Raw genomic sequence first — 19,072 nt, 5'->3', positions numbered from 1 at the left:
TGGTAATGAGAAAAGCCTTTATGGGTGGAAGAGAGGGTCTGGGCTGGCAGCTCAAAGGAAAAGCTGAAAGGACAACATCAAAAAGGGAGTGGAGTTAAGAGAATAAATGAAACAATTGGGCAAATGTTGAGCTCCCTGCAAGCATCCTTCCTGATTCTGTCACCTAGGGCCATCAGCAGAAGTGAGGCCGTGCGAACAGGTGATGGAAACCAGCCCACTCCAGCAGCCTGACTCCCAGTCCCCTGAGAAAATGGTCGTAGTGTCAGGATCACAAACCCCAATCCTCGAAGCGTCTGCCAGCGCCGTGTGCTTCACCTCCCGCGTGCACAGTGTGGATAGCAGTGAAATAGTGGCTGGGTTTCTGAAGTCTGTCTTCCAGGCCATCTCTGAAAATTTGTCCAGTTACCAGAGTTGTCCCCAAAGGGAACAGGGGTCACACAAATGAGATAGTAGATAAAAGGAAATGCATTGAAAATGGGCAAGAGGAGGACAGCCAGAGCCCCGCCTCCCTCTCCCAGAACTGCCCCTACTCTGGCTGAGGACATGGTGCCAGCCTGGCTCTGCCAGGGCGTGGGATAGGAGCTGGCATGGTGGAGTCACTTGGCCCCGCAAGCTCACTGACCTCTGCTGTGTCGCTCAGCAAGTAGATCTCTGAGCCTGAGCTTCCTCAAAGATAAAATTGGGTAAATAAGAATATGTACCCACGGAGTTATGTGCTTATTGATTAAAATAATATGTGTTAAGTTCATCAGGTGGGATGTGACCAGGGTTGACCTTCAAGAAATGGTAGATGCTGAAAATGTTGAGGAGGAGGAGGAAGAGGAGCAAATGTTTTTCTTCTGGAATATTCTCTGTACTTTTTCTGCTTCTCCCAAATGCTTTCAGCTGCATATTCTTTCTTCCCAAAATTTCCAAGGGAGCGTCACAGAATGTCAGGAGGGAGACCTTCTCTGCAGGGGGATTGAGGAAGAGCTGGGTTTGGCCCAAGGCACAGAATGGACCCAGGTTCACCTATGAGGTTCAGGATCTGCACGTGCTACACCTCTGCTAGAGTAGATCTGAGCATATGATGGAGTCCAAAGCCAAACCTAATAGGCTTCAAGGCTAAGGATTAATCTCAGTCCATTTTGTTACAGCTTTAAAGTGCACGTGCACACACACATGCACACACATTCAACACATGCAGTTCCACACACGCAGGGCTGCGCCAGAACACCCGTGCTCCTCTCTTTCCTTACTTCTCCTGGCTTTCTCTACTTTCCATTCCTCCACACCTCTACTAAATTCTCCCAGCCCTCCCCACATTCCGCTTCTTAGAATGAGCTCCAGACACAGTGCTAAAAACTTCAGGAGTCCCAGGGAGCCAAGTTTTACTGTGTTCTAGAACCAGCAGAGAGGTCATCAAATGGAGCAGACCCATGGTATTTAAAATCCCATATTCCGAAGTTACACTCTATATAACAACCATCCTGACACACCTTTCTGCTCTTTCACCTGGAACAGAATTGAAGGATGTGGTTATCGGTCCTCTGATAATGCCAATTTTGAGACTCCATCCTGAATATTATTATTGCTGCCAAAACCTACTGGCAGAGCAACATGGATGGAGCCGAGGCAGCCTGAAGGAGGGTGTTTGCTGAGCAGCTTCTTTAGCATGAAGGACTTTGCCTATATTACAGTTTGAATCAATAGAAATGTAACCTTTTTAACCAGGTGAGATGAGTTCCTTTTTATTATTAGTCTTTTCTGCCCTTACGTGTGTGAGTGCAAAAGGTCCCAGGCCATCTTAACCTTTATTGAAAGCCCATCAAGGAAACAAACTCAAGTTCATTTAAATGAGAATCATTCCACAATCACAAGTTGAGCAAACCAATAAACCCGAAGACCAGCCAATAAAGAAGGAAATGCCATTGAATTAGAGGGTTTGGACCACGTAACTCTTATCTTCGTCTGGTTAGACACACTGGGCTCAAACTTTCTACTCAGATTTAAAACATCATCTGCGAAAGACTCATTAGTCAGTGAATGCCACTGACGTAGGAAAGTCATTATCTCCCTGAGTTAAGGAGTGACAAGGGCAGAGAGTAGTTTCTTGTCTTTAAACAAAACAAACACAAGTTAAGACTTTGGTGAAGGGGAAACCAGACTCCCAGGGAATCAGGATGTTCTGTCCAACCACACTTAGCACATGGTGACGTATATTAAACTGAATAGGGACCACTGACTCTGTGGGCATGGGTTTGACATGAACCTCCTCTAGCCTCCGTTTCCGGGTATTTTTTATTATAATATCCTTCCCTCCCTCCCAACCTCTTTATGAAAACCAAGACGATCCTACAAACCTCCTCAAGTTCTTCCCTGAAAACTATGTAAATGGTAAACTTCGGTCACAATGCGTACTTAGAATAATCGAGGAATCAGAAGGGTCCTTATTGGCCATCAGCCCTACCCACATTGGGCAGTCCGTGTTTACATGGCCAAATATGGGAAACGCTATTCTTTTTATACCACTTATTGTATTTTTCTGATCATAAAATCAAGTGCATTCACCCAGGAAAACTTGGGAAAGAACATGGGGAGAGTAAGTTCCTGATCTCCCCTTGAACGTGCCTCATCCCCTGGAGGGCACTGACCCGTTCTCTGCCTCCACCCCCGCAGGCAGGCAAACACGGGAAGTCCACTCACCCTAAAGCCGAATCTTCTCCTCACCCCGCTCTCCCCACTGAAAGAGCCATCTCTGCGGTTCACCCCCTGGAGTGGTCTCCTGTGCTGTCTCTTTTCAGACGACTTTAAGGAAGCGTACCTTACATGTGATGAAACACGCTTCCGGGCACATATGGAGGAGTGCCAGCAGACACACGCCTGTCACCACCACCCTCAGCCCAGAGGGTGTCCCCAGGCCCTTTCCCGTCCAGCCCCCAGCCGTGGCCCCCAGGCACACACTGAGCACATTTCTATTTCTCCAGAACCACAGATGAGCTTCGCCTGTCCTGCAACTTCCTACAAGGGAATGTGGGCACTTGCTCTTTCTCTGTTCCTCTCACTCGGCATGATGACGCCCAGGTTCATCCTTGTCCTGTGGACCCACGGTTGTTTAGAACCACTGGGTAGCACTGCATTTATGAACTATGCCACCATCTGGTTCTGCGTTCATCTCTTGATGGGTCTATGGATCGTTTGCAGTTTGAGAATATTATGAATAACCTACTGTGAGCGTTCACATACATATGTATAGTATGGACCCTTTTTTCATTTGTTATAAGTATGTGGGAATGGAATTGATGGGTTGTATAGTAAGTATATCTTCAGCTTTGTAAAAAAAAAATAGCTTTTATTCTATATCCCCTCCAGCAAAGCAGGAGGATTCCAGTTGCTGCACATATCCACCAACACTTGATACTGACTTTTTTTTTTTTGGTACCTGGGATTGAACCCAGGGGCACTGAACCCCTGAGCCACATCCCCAGCCCTTTTCCGCATTTTATTTAGAGACAGGGTCTCACTGAGCTGCTTCGGGCCTCACTAAATTGCTGAAGCTGGCTTTGAACTGGCAATCCTCCTGCACAGCCTCCCTAGCCTCTGGGATTATAGGCGTGTGCCGACAGGCCCGGCGATATTGTCATTTTATGAAATTTCCATGACCCAGTGGATGTGTATGGCATCTCATTTTGGTTTGAATTTTCCTTTCCCTGACAACCAGTTGAGCAACTTTTCACATGTTCATTTGCACTGGTAAATCTTCTTTTTAAAAGTGTCTGTTCAAGTCATTGTCCCTTTTCCTCTTATCAGATTGTTTGCCTTCTTGTTATCAAGTTGTACTGTTCTCTATATATTCTGGATACCATCCCTTTGCCAGATGCAAGCACCGTGAGTCCTTCCCCCTGCATCCCCCGATGCCTCCCCGCTGCCCTGGTGGCCCTCCCACCAAGATCAGTGACCGCACAACCCACTCAGCTGGCTCATTTCTGCGCTCATGCAGTGCCTGGTACTGGTGCCACCTGTGCTTGCAGGGCACGTTTCTTCTTTTCCTCCCACCTCCTTGGTCCCTTCTTTCATATTGAGTCATAGAAAATCATGTTTCCTCTGTCCTGAAAACATCCGAACCCCTGCCCTTCTGGTCACTTCCACAGCTCTGCACAGGCCTGGGCCTCCATCCCACAGCGGGCCTCTCCTGTCTGGGCTCGGGCTTCTCACCTGGCCCTTACCGGTGCATCTCTACACCTCTGCTACCCCATCTGTTAAAATTGGGATCAGACCTTGTTATTCTTCCACTCGGAACTTCCAATGGTCCTCATTCCTCTGAGGAAAAGCCAGGGTTTTTGCAAGGGCCTGCAAGACCCCACAGGACCCAGCCCAGGTCACTCTCTAGGCTCAGCTCTCAGGGCCCTCCCCCTGTTCATTCCACAGCAGCCTCACCGGCTTGGTGCCAGGAAGTCTCCCACCCTCTGGATTGACACTAAAGAGTCTTTCCCCAATCCTTCCCTGGTGTCCGCGGGGCTGACTCCTCACATCCTGCCAGTCTTTGCTCCAATCCCCTCTTCTCAGGGAGGCAGCGCTGACCGTCTTATTGGAGACTGCAGTCAGACCCTCCTCCTCACACCCGATCCCTCTGACGCTGCTCTAATTTGAGGGGGAAGACACAATAGTTCCTGCCTCCTAACATGGCACAGCTCGTGGGGTTTTCTCCATGCAACCCATTCTAGGAAGGAAGTCACGTGAGGGCTGGGATCTGGGGATCTTGCTCACCCATATGTTCCCGAGCACCCAGAACAGTGCAAGGCACATGGAAGGCACTTAATAAAGGTTTATCCAGTAACAAATGAGCCCTGATGTTGCTTATGGTTTTCTTCTCACGTGGCATGTGCCCACTCAATCAGTGCCAGTCATCCCTCTGGGCACTGGTGGCTGCCAGCTTAGCTTTCTGACCCTCAGCTTCTGATTGGCTCTTGTCAGTCACACTCTGCCAGGAAAACAGAAATGAGAGGTAGGAGAGATCAGGGTCTGCATTGTCCCCATCCTTCCTGCCTGACCTGGCTCTGTCCCTCTGTCTGCAGCCATGGCTCCATCTGCTGACCCTTCTGCCCCAGCCCCGTGTTACAGACCCATCCTCTGCTCTTCTAGATGTAGGCCTACCAAGGCCAGTCCTTGGTGCTAGCATCCCTGAGGTCCCCTAACACTCCCACTTTCCATAGACAGAACCTCCGTAATCGCTCTTCTCCTTAGCGGTGTTTTGGGCGAGCAATTTCCTGCCTTGACCCAGGCTGACACACTGTGCTTGTTTTAATCACACACCCAGCCTTGTGAAGAGTCTGTTGAATCTTGACTCATACATTTCAGCCACAGCTTGTAATACATTTGTATTTATTTTTTAACTCTTCCTTCTATTACTAACTCACCCTCTGCAAAGACTTCCAGAACCTACCATCTGGAGTGAGGCCAAACTTCACTGCTTAAGGACACAGCTTTCTTCACTTCAGACACCAGCTTAGGGGCCTCTGTGTCGCTGGCTCTTAAATCCGTGGATATTTGTCACCGCCTGCAGCAACAACTTGCACGGGTCTTATGGGTGGTGGACTGGAAACTGAGCCACTTCTATCTCTGGGCTGCTTCCTTGCTTGTTTGTTTATAGAGGATAGAGGAAATGAGGTTTACTTGCTTTGAGAGGAGAGAGAGAGAGACAGAGAGAGAGAGAGAGACAGAGAGACAGAGAGACAGACAGAGAGACTTTGCTTTCAGAGATATCTGTCTTCTTAGTTTTCTGCTGCTTCTTACTGGTGCGTCCTGCATCCTGTGAACTAAGGGTGCGTCTACCTAAGGTGCTTTAGTGGTGCGTCTCAGTTCTCCGCTCTGCGATCTGCCTTCCGCCGCTGCCCCTACTCGCTGCTTCTATCGGCTAGCCGCTTCTTCTTCCTAGCTGCTGCTCTGCTGTCTTTTCTTTCTGCTGGCCACTTCTTTTGCTAGCTGCTGTGTTTCCCTACTAGCTGCTGCGCCGCTTCTTTCTGCTAGTTGCTGCTGTGTTTCTTTCTGCTAGCTGCTGTGTCGCGCTGTCTCGCTCCACCTACGCTTATATCACCTCCAGGAGGCGGAGAGCAGGGCCACGCCTCTTACGCAAAGATGAGGCCAGACACTAGATGTTCGAGCAGGCACAATTAGGAGTGCTTGAGAACCCATGCACATACACTGTGTGCGTGGACGATAAATCACCTGAGTGTGCTTATGTCAGTTAACCTCCTCGCTGCCGATGTGATCTGGTGCCGTCAACATGGCACAGCCCCCAACACTCTGGACCACCACTCATGGCCAGCTGGGCTTCCACATCCCTCACGTTCAACAGTTTGCTAGAGCGACTTTCAGAACTTAGGGAAGAGCTAACCATCACGATTGTATTAGGCTACACCAAGGACCAACCAAAGGGGGAGACAGAGGACCAGATTCAGGAGGGTCCCAGAGCCAAATCTCCCTTGTCCTCGGGACGTTACTCCACCCACCCTGCACCTCTGAACACCGAGGAACTACAATGTGCCCAGCATCACAAACCAGGGTCGTCAGCCTGAGCTTTGGTGTCCAGTTTCCGCAGGGCTTTCGTCGTAGCTTAGGGATGGAATCGTTGCCAACACAGTTGAGCTCCCTGGAATTAGGCTCAGAGCCCAGCGTTCCAAGCACGTTTGGCGAAGAGAAGGGAGAAGTAAACCAGGCACCTTCTCTCATGCCAAGGTGGCCCTTCTCTCCTTGGTTCGCCGTGTCCACTCTTCCAGCTGGCTTTCTCTTGACCTAGAGTAGGTTAATGGTCAGCCCCGCAGGCTCCCTGTCCCTGGGCATGTTCCATCCTAAGCAGTGGCCTCGGGCTTTGGTGGTCCTGACGCGTTTCAGTCCCATCTTCTATGTGAACGCCAGTAAGCATCATGCGCACTGCTGGGGAGGGGTGCTTTCTGCAGAGTCCCCAGCCACTCTGTAGACCCAGCCTCATTTGCCCATCGCAGTCACCAACGCAGGGACTGCAGGGCGTAGGTAGGGTGCAGCTGTGCTGCTTCTTGGGATCAGATCATCAAGGTCTCCATCTGTGATACACCGTCCCCTGGGCACACCCGGCCCTTGCTAGGTCAGTAGCCCGTGCTCAAACAGACATCCCATCTGGAAATGGTCAGTTGCTTCCTACTTTCTGACCCAGTTCTGCTCATCCCTTAGGATTTTCTTTTTCTCGGGAGGGTGCTCCTCTCCTCGGGGAGAGGTCCTGGAGCCTTCTCAGAGGATCTTGAACCAGTCTTCCCCAGCCTTCCCGTCTGGTGGTGAGCTAAGGCCCTCCCAGAACCCCTTTCAGTTTCTAGGCTCCTCTGTGGGCGTCCCCCTCATCCACGACATTTCCAGCCAAATGAAACAGCACCACCTCAGCTACCAAATGAAACTCAGCATCTGCACCCCAGGGCACGCTGAGCGGCAGCCGTATCACACACACACAGCACACGAACCAGCGATTGCTGCATGTCACGGGCCAGGTGGTCCTTAGTTCTTCTGCCCCTTCCTCTAGAGAAATCTCCCATCGCCCTTCATCCCTGAGGTGCTGGGTTTGCTGCTTCCTCCCAAGTCCTTCTCCCTGGCTCCTTCCTGGCCTCTTCCCCACCCTTCTCCAGGCCTCTCCACTATTATGTACAACGAGTGGCCTCTTCCCAAGCAGGTCATTGGCATTTAGGCCCAGGTGCTCAGCAAACACAAAACCCTGGGTTTGACATCTTCATAAAGAGGCTCTAGTTGCAAATGACAATAGAAAGCTGGGGTGAGACTGCAACCAAATGATAGATGACAGACAATAGAGAGGTAGAGAGATGGATGACAAATAGGTGGACAGAGAATCGGCGACGGAGAGATGATGTGTAGGGAGATCGGAATGTAATAGATAACAGATAGATGATAGATAGGCAATAGATTGGTAGAGAGATAGATAGTAGGTAGATGGATGACAAATAAGTAGATAGAGGATCAATGATGGAGAGATGATAGGTAGAGAGACAGATAGGAATGGAATACAAAATAGATGATAAACAATAGATAAGTAGATAGAGGGATAAATAAACAGATTTTTAAAACCTGTACCCCCGCCCACTTATGAACTAATTCCAGACTCTGCACTCTGGCTTTCCAAGTCCTCCACCATCTGTCTCCCATGTACCTCCTGTGGTCTGCTACCATTCCTTCCCAAAGCACACCCAAGACTGACGAGGTGGCCTCCTCCATTCCTTTGGATAGAGCAGGTTTAGGTGTTCCACTTCAGAGTCTCCACTCTGCCAATCTAAGTGCTGGAGAATGAAGGAAGTTATTTTACATACCATACATTCTGGAATTTTGTGTAATGCTTTGTTATTTTATATTTGATTTTCTTTTTTGGGGGGTGGGGTACCAAGGGATTGAATCCAGGGGCATTTAACCACTCAATCACATTCCAAGCCCTTTTTTTACTTTTTATTTTGAGACAGTCTCACTAAGTTGCTTAGGGCCTCACTCAGTTGCTGAGGCTGACTTTGAACTCATGATCCTCCTGCCTCAGGCTCCCAACCAGCTGGGATTACAGGAGTGCACCATCCTGCCCAGCTATATTTGGTTTTCCTATACTGTTTTACAACATTACTTCCCAATTATTTCATAAGTCATATTTCCCAGGTAAGAATCTGAGCACCTTGAACCTAGCTCAGTCCATAATCAGTCCATCTTCTCATGCACATGGTCAATTTAACTCCAGACCCAGTTCACAGGGTGACTAGTCAGCAAACTCACAGGAGGGTCCTGGTACACATTACAAGGTATTGGGAGTCTGTGGTTTATTGAAAGTCTATTGAGCAGGAGATGTAGTCAACCTTGGCCCCCCTCTTGCCATGGCCTGCACCCTCTCAGCAGCCAGGTTACCCTGTGATAATCACTCATTTGTGCGCTGGGGGCAGGTGGACTACCGGATGGGTGGCCCCTTCTCAGGACTGTGCACAGCAGATGCCCCCAGTTGATTGATAGCCTGCTTGCTTCTCCATATTTAATAATTACCTACTTCTGTGAGGAGCACCTCTTCATATGAGGATCTGGTCAGTCACAGCAAGCGCTGCATTAAGCATTTGACATCAGAGTAGCCACACAGGCCAGTCCCAACCTGGGCAGGTAAACAACCAAGAGCAATGACACTCACCGGCACCAGACCACACAGCGCTCCTGTTGATGGCTTCATTTTTATTGATAGCCACATTAAAGCTCCCACGCACGACTCTCCTCAGAATTCACCAGGATCCCAACTGCAACAAGGCCTGGAAGCATGTGCTGGAGAAATCACAGTAACAGAGGGGAAGAAGACTGAACCAGGAAAGGCCTTGGTGGTGGCGGTCAGGTTCTGCTTCTTAAAGTCCTTCTCACTCAAACGTCTCTATTCTTTCCATCTAATTCATAAAAATCGAGCCATAACATTACCCAATGTTATATTTATTAGTATCTATTTTCAAAATGGATACTATTTTGAAAATGTTATTTTTCTTCCTCTAAATTTATTTTCTATTCCTCTTCTTGTTGCCTTCCTTCCTTTTCCCACACGATTTTCTTTATTCCTGAAATGTCATTACCTTGAGGTCATCAGGGAAAGTAGCAGACCCTAATAAATACACTGGTGCTTATTATGTACACTCTTGCCTAAAGCACTCACTGCCTGCGAAGATCACAGGTGATGGTGATTACTGCGATTTTAAGTATAAAAGCATATTAAAGCCATGAACTATTCTCATACCAGATCGCTAAGAAAGAAACTTGAAGTATAATTACAATACCGGTTCAAACATTGTTTTTCAATACTTTATTCGCAACTTCTGAATTTTTATTTGCAAGTCAGAGACACAAACCTAAGACTGCTGAATTTTTTTCTTCTAAATAGATACTTTGAAACAATGACATACTTGCAGAACCATTCCTGCTAATACTATTAAAGAAAAGCTGCGTCAATTGTGAAGTGAGAATTTCTGTACCCATTCAAGGGTGTGTATAAAAAAAAAACATGGAGTTATTAATATAAAATGAGTTTTCTCGATTTTTTTAATCGTACATTTTAAATAATATTTGGTGCTTTTTCCAGTAGGTGGCGTATCAGACTAGAAAAAGTAGATCAATGTGTGAAAGCTAATTTTTTTCTTTCTACTATTTTGAGAAATTTTTGATATGAAACATGAATCACCTAATGGAGTCACTAATTCTTTTAATTACACCAATATGGCAAGATTCCAATTGCACTCGACCCTAAGAGGCAGATGTATTTTACTGACTACATTACCATAACAATGATGGCATAATGACAATAGTAATGGGTATTTGTAATACCTCTCATTTTAAAATCACTTATCAAGCCATACTTGAAGCCTCCTGGTGTCTCTAAAAGAGAAATCAGGCACTTGTGTAGCCAAGAAAGATCTGTCTGTCTCCTAAATCCTTTTTTTCTTGAGGTTAACACCTTCATGGAAAAGGGCGTCTAGTTTAGTATTGCGTGAGGCCAATGCTACCATCGTGGAACCCCGAGCTGGTCACCGCTCGCCCCCAGACTCCTCTTCCTCCTCTACGTTTCTGAAGAGGTGGTGAACTGGATTTCTCTAAGGCCCCTCCCTGCTTGAAAATCCCTGCTTGCCTGACCTTTATATAAGGATTTCTTAACAGCTGAATGTTGGGAGCCCGATTTGCAGAGATATTTAGACACATGTTGGCAAAGATGACCGTTGTTATATGGTCTTGGCCTCAAAACCGAAACTGGGAGAACTACAGCCGTGGGGGGGCTGTGGCTCCTCCTCCCTGTCTCCGTCCCCACTGTTTGGAGGACATGTCCTACAAGGACATCTTCCAAGTGGTACCCCACAGCTGGTCCTTAGCACAAGAAGATCCTGCTCAGTAACCTAAAAACACTACCCCTGAGGTCCACAGTTGCATTTTCAAAGAAACTTTAAGTATGATCCGGTCCAACCTCCTCACTTTACACATGGGGAAACTGGAGTCCAAGGAGGCCTGGGGACTTGAGAACGTGACCTGGATGTTCAGGGCAGGGCTGTTCTCCTCAGCCCGCACCGCAGCCTGGCCCTCCTCCCTTGGACCTGTCACCTAGGCGCTGCTTATAGGAGCTCCCTAGTGACCCTGGCAAGGAGAGCAAGAAAACCCAAGGACTGGCCCTTGCTCCACAGAAGGGAAGGGAAGCCCTGTGGAGCCCTCTTTGCTGCTGGATGGTGCAGGAGCAACAAGAGGGAATGCCTAGGCTGAGACCGACCCCTTTCTCCCTTCTGCATTCTCAAGACCAGCTGATTGCAATGTGGAGAGAGGTCCCAGTTCCCCTGTGCAAAGTATTTTCTGTCCTAAAAAGGATTGAACTGAATCTTTCCTAGCTACGTAGGCCACGTTTCCTTTTGCTGGTCTTAGGACGGAAAGCCCCCGGACCCAGGGAAGGCAGGCGTCAGGACTTGGGAGATGGATCTCTCTGCTTTCACTGGAGGGTAGCCCCTCTCTGGCCTCTCTTAAAAATAATTAAATGTTAGCTCAAAGCTCCCCGCGTTGTCTAGCCCAACGTGGGGCTGGTCAGTCTTCAGAGGGACACCTGTGGTCTGCATCCTTGGTGGTTCTTGTCACATGGCTTAGGAGTTGGGCAGAGGCCAGCATGCCGATCCACAGTGATAGTCTGGGGGTTTTCAGTCGCCCCAAAATGGACTATGCTGAAATCAGGATGCCAAGGAAGTGGGGAGCATCCCAAGGCAGCAGAAGTCAGAGCCCAATTGACACTTGGCAGGTCTCCTGCTTGTGGTATGAAGCTGAAGTCAGGCTGTCACCCAACCCCATGGCCATCAAGTCTATGAGGATCCAGGCACCTGAGACATTCAGAGAGTGCTTTCCCGCCAAGAACAGAAGTGCTAACGGAAGTCAGAGCTGGGATTCCCAAAGCTCGCACACACACAGACACATGTGCCCAAACGACTCGGCCAGTGATGACCATCTAATAACTATCACAAGAAAACCTAAGGTGTTACAGGCCACTTCACACAGATCATAAGTTGACCAAAGCTGCTGCAGGGAAGAAAGCAGGCAAACGTCCTGGGTAAGGTGCTGTCCCCTAGCCACCCAGGTCTGTCACCTGCTTACCCAGCGATCAATGTTGAACAGGCATGTGTGGCATCAGGTAACTGGGCCCTGGTCCTTGTCCTCCCTGAGTTATGGTCACTAGGGGAGGAACAGAGACAGGGCCGTACCACCACGGCTGGCAGCAGACCCACGATTAACCTCACCTTTTTATTTCACTCCAGTCCACAGTTGTTCTGTGTCCTTGCAGTGAATGAGGAGAGAGTGATCTAGAATCACAAGAGGCAGAGAACATTTAGGTGAATCTAAATTTGACCTTGGGACTGTCCCGGTCTGTCCTATTCAACACCATGAATGGCCCTAGGCCTGCAGAAGCCCTGTCTTCTGGCCCCAGGTGGAATGCAGATTAAGACGGGAGAGCAGGTGTGGTCTCTGCTCTCCAAACTCTCTCCCTCTGAAGTCTGCAGGAGTGTCAGGTCTGGAACGGACGGGTCGCTGTGGATAAGGGACACTAGCTGAGCTGCTTATTTTTTCTCACCTAACTTTTGTCTGTATTGGCCTTTGTTCACGTTTAGCCATGAGATTCAATGTGGAATAAAAACATTCATCAAGATGGGGTGTTCTAAATGCTACATCTCTGAATAAGTAGTACCCAAAATTAGGACTGGGAAAGCTTACAGGAAATCACAGACCTGCAAGAAATCAGAGACCCAAAATACTTTTCCTCCACACAGGCAGGGCCTGGTGGAAACAGCTCCTTTCATCTCGGGAGAGGAGAGGGTGTCCCACTCCGCCATTCATCCAAAATAATCCTCACCGTCTCAGTCCTTCTCTGTTCCTCCTCTAGCTTCTCCATTTCATCCCCAAAACATAAACAGGCTGATGAAATCCCGCTAACTCGGCCAAGGCAAACTGTAGTTTTAAAACGGAATGAACTGAAATTGCAGAATAATACCTGAATGACATTAAAGCTTTTAACTCCCCGTGTAAGACACGCGTCCCAGCCTGCATCAGTATGCCTTTAATGGCTTCATGGTAAATGTTGAACAAATTAGTGTCCCCTTAAGGTTGTCCTGGGGCGCATGGAGTCACAGTCTTTAATTTTAATGAGACTCTATTACACGATCTCTTATCACCTCTTAACTGCCAGGGAAATGACCACCAGCTAAAAGTACAGCCAAATAGCTCACTCAGACCCCAAAGAAATTGCCTTGAAATTATTACACTCGACCATGGCAAATGTACCAGGGTTCGTCTGAGAAGAGGGGCCACCTGCCAATGGGAGTGAAATGACATCATATGTTGTTTATTTCCTTAGACTTTTCAGGTGGAACTTTTCTTGCCTTATCTGATTTAATGCTTGTTCTCTTTTGAATGTAAATACTTAAACATAGCTTATCCTCTATCTTCCTAATTGGCAGGACTGGACTAGTTCAGGGAGGGGGACTGTCCCTGTAGCTGGTCATTCTTTCTCTGTGACCAGGTGTGGCTATACATGCCAATCCTGCCCCTCTTTGTGACTTTGGACTTTTTAAAATGATATTAAGGAAGTGGAGACAGTACCTGTCATAGATACGCCCCCGGTATCTGTTACTGTTACTGTGATAAATCAGCATAACTTAGAGGCTTAAACAACACAAACTATTTCCTTACACTGCTGGAGGTCAGAGTCCGAAGGCACTGAAGTCAGGGTCCAGAAAGGCCAGTTCCCTCTGGAGCCGTTGGGATCTGTCCCTGGCCTTTTCCAGCTCCCAGGAGTCGCCTGCATTCCTCAGTCGCCTCCTCATGTCAATCCAACTGCTAGCTTCCTTGGTCACATCTCCTGCTCTTCACCCTCTTGCCTCCCTGCTGTAGGGACCCTTATGATTCCACGAGGCCCCTCCAGATCACCCAGAGATCTCCCAGTCTCAGGGTCCTCACCTTAATCACATCTGCAGAGTCCCTCCTGCTGTGCAAGAAGACGCACTTCCAGGTCCTGGAAATTGGGACAAGAATATCTCGGTCGGGGTGGGAAGGGTCGTTATCCTGTCCACTGTGTCTCTGTTCAGGAATTCCGGGGTGGTCTTGTGGCCACAGTCATGGACAAGCCCTGTCTGATGTTACCACTCTGAGGTCTTCATGCTCAGCAGGGGGACAGCACCACCTCATGGTCATGCCAGGCAAGCCATTAGCAGCCCACTTCCCTTCCCTGACCTGTCCATGTCAACTCGTCCCCCACAACATCCCCATCTGCCCACACACCCCGTCTCAGGCACGAGCAGGCAGGAGTGTGAGGGAGAAGGAATAACAAGATTCCCGTCCCCCGTGATGAGGAGACGCAGGTCACATTCTCTCCCGGGCCCCCACGCCGCCCCCCCCCCAACCCCTCCTATCCAGAGTTTCCTCCCGAGCTCCAGCTTCGTCCTCCACTCTCAGGCTTTCCGAGGGCCTTCGGCCTTTGCCATAGTTTCCATTTTAGTTGTTTTAGAAAGTTTCCGAATTGAACAGGCAATTTGGATTACAATCATGTATCATTGCCCACTTCCCTGTTTTTTAATGAATGGCTTTATTAATGAGTTCAGAGTAGGAGTGTTGATTATATTTTTAGATAGTTCAAAACCAAGCAGGATCACTGATATGTTAGATGACAGAATCAAGATTCAAAAACTTTTTGAATAAGCCACTGTTAGATTTCAAGACAAAAGAAGTAAAATTTCATATAAATAAATGTAAATCTCAATATCTGTATCCAAGTCATCAACCATGCAGATACAGGAAAGGGGCAAACTTAGGGAGATACACCAGGACTTTCACCGTGAGCTCAGTTCCTGTCATATAAATTGACCAACAAGAAAGCCGAGTCAGTCTGAACCATAGAACACTGAGGAAGAGGAAGGGGCCTCTGTGAGGCCAGGTCACCCCTGCGCACAGGCTTTAACGGTAGGGTTAGCAAAGGTCAGCACATTTTCCTTGAAAACCTACCATGTGCTTGGCCCAACACTGGACCTGAGGACACAAAAAGTACAAATGTGTGAATACAAAGATTTGATACCTTTTGAAGGCTGTGCAATACTGTAATTTGCACAAAACAGAAAGCTAGTCATCCATAACACACAATTAAGTTGTATATTTGTTGACACAGGAAAAAGATCATAGTGCATTGTTAAGTTTAAAAAAAAATGAGAGGATGGGATTGTGGCTCAGTGGTAGAGCGCTTGCCTAGCATGTGTGAAGCTCTGGGTTCGATTCTCAGCACCACATACAAATAAAGGTTCATCAACAACTAATAAAAAATTTTTAAAAACTTTTTTTTTAAATGACACAATGTGTCAGTCGGGTTCCACCCATTTTTTTTTTTTTGTGAAAACAAAGAATATACATTTTTAAATTAGCATTAATTATCACCAGATGATTTTTTCCTGAAAATCTGCACCACCATTTTTCTATAATGTATACATACTGTTTGCATCCATTTCTTAAGTTTTTTAACAAATAAATGAAATGATAAGAAGTACTGGGGGCTACCATCACCATGAGACCATGGTTCACCTGGGCATTTGGCAGGTAGGGACTGTGACAAGTGGAAGCCACGGCAGTTACCAATTCCTGCCAACAGATGGCGCCAAAGGAGCCAGCTAATGTTTAACAGCAGAAAGCGTAGCCTTTGCTCTCAAGAAATTTTATAAGATTTAAAATATTTAAGATTGCCTGGCTGGAATGAGTGTTTGTAAAGATGCATTTGGCAGTATAGAACATTTTGAAAATAATAGTGAAACACGCATATGTTTGCTTTAATAGGGTTTAATAGGGTCTCTTTCCTTTTTTTTCCCCCCTGGGAATTTTGTTACAGTATTTCTCATGCACAAAAACTTACAGTCCCAGTTTCACAGGTCACCACTGGAAAATTCCTGAAATGTGATGGTGCTTAACCCTGACTCTTCAGTAGTTTCCAAGTCCGTACTGAGCAGTTTGATTCGGCTGTAGATAATGTTAATAATGAGTCATATTCGTGGGAAAGGATGCTCCCTGCCCTGCACTCTCTTCCCTGGCACCTGGCACAGCTGGCTTCCTGCCTCTTCGCCTAGTCAGTCCCATTATTACCAGCCACTGGAGCTATCAGTTTCCCAAGGTTCCCAAGCGGCTGCTTGTTCTGGCTCCTTCCTCCACCTGGTTCCAGGGTTCCCACCGGAGGGCCCAGCAGGGCAGCCAGACCTGTTTTCTTATGACCCGCCCCTTCCATGATGCTGACCTAGCAGGGTGGAACTTGCACAGAAGAATGGATGGATCCAAAGAGGTTTTCAGTAGGTGCACCCAGAAACTCTAGGGGGTCACAGCTGGAGAAACACAGCTAGACTGCATATGTCTTTGTCTGCTTGTTGGCAATATTGGAAATTGTACCCAGGGGCTCTCTACCACAGAGATCCCATCCTTTTTATTGAGATAGGTTCTCACTAAGTTGCCCAAGCTGGCCTCAAACTTGAGATTCTCCTGCCTCAGCCTCCGTGTCACTGGGATTGAACTGCATCTATTTTAAAAAGCAACTCAGAGGAAGTTGCCATGTAAGGACACAAGGACAAGTCAAGGCCTTTGATGCGTGACCACACCCTTTGCATTGTGCACTTAGGAAATGTGACCCAAAGTATGCATTGTGCCCAGCCATTGTTAGGGTGCTATTTCCATCTGCTTCATTTCTCTCCCTCTGCTGCCAACTCCCCTCCCCTCCAGAAAAACAAGCTCTGCCCCAGCAGAGGCGCCCCAATTCCTCCAGGCTCTGATGCCCCCTACCTGTGTCAAGAAATCACCCTCTGTGTGAAAAGCAAGGAAACAATGTTAATTGCAGCATTTGGGGCATGCATGTGAGTGTGCATGCACGCATATCTGAAGATCTACCTTCCTCTGGAAGCAGATACACCAAACAGTGAAGGAAGCAGCTGCATGAGAGGGTACCTAAGAAAACTCACAGCTATAGGTACAACATTATCTACCCCAGAGGTCAGTACTCGAGATTAGATCGAGCAGGTTTTACCCCATTAAAGTGAGCTAGGATCTTAATCCAGAAGGCAAATTATCCATAGAAAAAGTGCACCCACTGAAGAACAAATCAGAACAGGTCTTCATTTACGAGCTCAAATTGTTTTCAAATAACCTGTGAGAAGGAAGAGATGGACTTCCATTTTCCTGGGCTATATTTCAGAGTCCATGCTGATGAAACAAGATATCTGGAAACCAAATTCAAAGAGCAATGCCATCTCCTGCAGGGAGATTTGATTCCTGTGCAGGAGAGTGACATTCTTCTAACAGTGTCTCGTTTTCTTCCTACAGCTTGATCATTATCCTTCTGTGACTTACCATCTGCCAAGTTCATCCGACACACTCTTCAATTCTCCCAAGTCACTCTTTCTTGGAAAAGTTATAGGTAAGAATTTGGTTCTTGAGGTATAGGCATGTGTTAAGAATACATTGGGTCTAAGAATTACATCAGGTGATGTGAATTTGCATTTTTAAATTACCAGGTAATTTTCTCTCATTGGGGTCAGTCACAAATACCTTCTTCACACAAGAAAAGCTGTGCTGTTATTCTCAGTGATGCACAAGAGAAGTGTTATCAGATCATCTTTGGGATAATTGCTTATGTGATACATTCTAAAGCTAATTCCACTAATTCTCCTTTGAAACACACTGTGATTGGTGCTGGGGGCATCTAAGTCTGTGACAGAAATGAAACCAACAAGATTTGATGTGGGGCATAAACGAGGGCACACTATTGACTCCTGGCCTCTGCATGTAAAATTTATTCTTTGGTTGATTAAAGACCTCTACCTTTGCGCAATGGTTAATTTAACTTTTTCTTCCCATGAGCACATTGGAAATAGCAAGATGGTGGTCATGTGCAGGCTAGGGGAGACGGTTGCTTTCTGTGCCCGGTGGGTCTTGGTCATGTTACTGAAGCAACGCCTAATCGTTGAAGTGGTGAGTTTGATGAAAGAGTAGAGTTCATTCACAGTAGCTGAACATAAGGAGGGGAGCTCCTGGCTCAAGTCCATCTCCCCATAGGATTGAAAAGATAAAGAAACATGATGTCCTAGGGTGTGGCAAAGGCCACTGGCAGGAAAGGGAGAAGCAGTAGGCGGTCTGCGCATGCGCAATCCATCCTCCCCGCTCTGCACAGGACGTTCAGAACAGGGCAGGGTTAGGACGGCCTGTGGGTGGAGCTTTGGGCTCTCCTCCTTCCTAAGGTCATCCACCAGACTCTTGTGCAGGCCCAAGTGAAGGGGTCGATAACTTCAGTCAGTGAGATAGACAAGGTTGCCCCAAATCCCAAAAAATCTACCTGAACAACCGTCACCAAGGTGACCACGCATCGGAAGTGTTAACTACATCACACCAGCAGGATCCATTGCTTTACTGTTTAGTCAAAGTGCTTGGAAAACTTTGAATCAACCCAGGTCTGGAAGCTCATCCCATAGAAAAATTAATGACTGAGAGGTGAGTTTTGGGGAGAATGGAAGGTTTTATTTAGTGACCAAGGAAGGGAGAAGCATGCCAGAGCTCTGCCCTCAAATCGGCTTCCCCTCTCCAGGGAGCTGAGGGGTTACAGATATGGAACAGGCATAACGGGGAGAGGGACGGGCTAGTGAAGGCCAGGCACATTCATGTCTTTTCTTGGAATTGCTGGAGATCTTCCAGGAACTCAGGTGCCCGCTCTTCTCACTCCTTTCATGCTCTGGTGTTTCCTGTCATGGTGGCTGATGGGGTCCTTAACCCTGAAGCGGGAGGGAGGAGAGAGACTGGGCGAGTCTGGGTCATGTTGACCCTGCATTATCTCTCTGGACCAAGCACGTCTCAAACAGTCAGCTTGTCTCTGTGCAGAGCTGCACAGAATCTGACCTAAAGGTTAAGACAGCAAAGGAGAAAGACAGAATATGAAGACAGAGAAGCCAAGTGATTCCTCCTGTCCCAGTCACCCGTGGGACATCTGCAGCCCCAGTGAGAGTCAGTGTTTGTAGCAAAAGCAGCCTTCACGTTCCTG

General features: G+C 47.6%; 1 protein-coding gene across 2 annotated transcripts in view; it reads left to right on the top strand.

Annotated features, from left to right (window-relative positions):
* The window catches only part of CNTNAP2 (contactin associated protein 2), a 2,020,421-nt gene that overhangs the window by 1,883,206 nt on the left and 118,143 nt on the right, over positions 1 to 19,072 (top strand). The window contains exons 21-22 of one of the 2 annotated variants that reach the window (XM_079149277.1): positions 17,365 to 17,458; positions 17,556 to 17,813. In XM_079149277.1, coding sequence (XP_079005403.1) covers positions 17,365 to 17,458; positions 17,556 to 17,629 — 168 coding nt within the window. In that variant the 3' untranslated portion in view covers positions 17,630 to 17,813. Of the gene's footprint in view, positions 1 to 17,364; positions 17,459 to 17,555; positions 17,814 to 19,072 lie in introns of those variants that run through there. The other variant, XM_079149276.1, reaches the window with a different exon arrangement.

Source organism: Sciurus vulgaris (assembly GCF_902686455.1).
Source record: "Sciurus vulgaris genome assembly, chromosome: 8".
NCBI lineage: Eukaryota > Metazoa > Chordata > Mammalia > Rodentia > Sciuridae > Sciurus > Sciurus vulgaris.
Note: the sequence above shows the minus strand (reverse complement) of the source record. Positions and strands in the feature narration are given on the sequence as shown.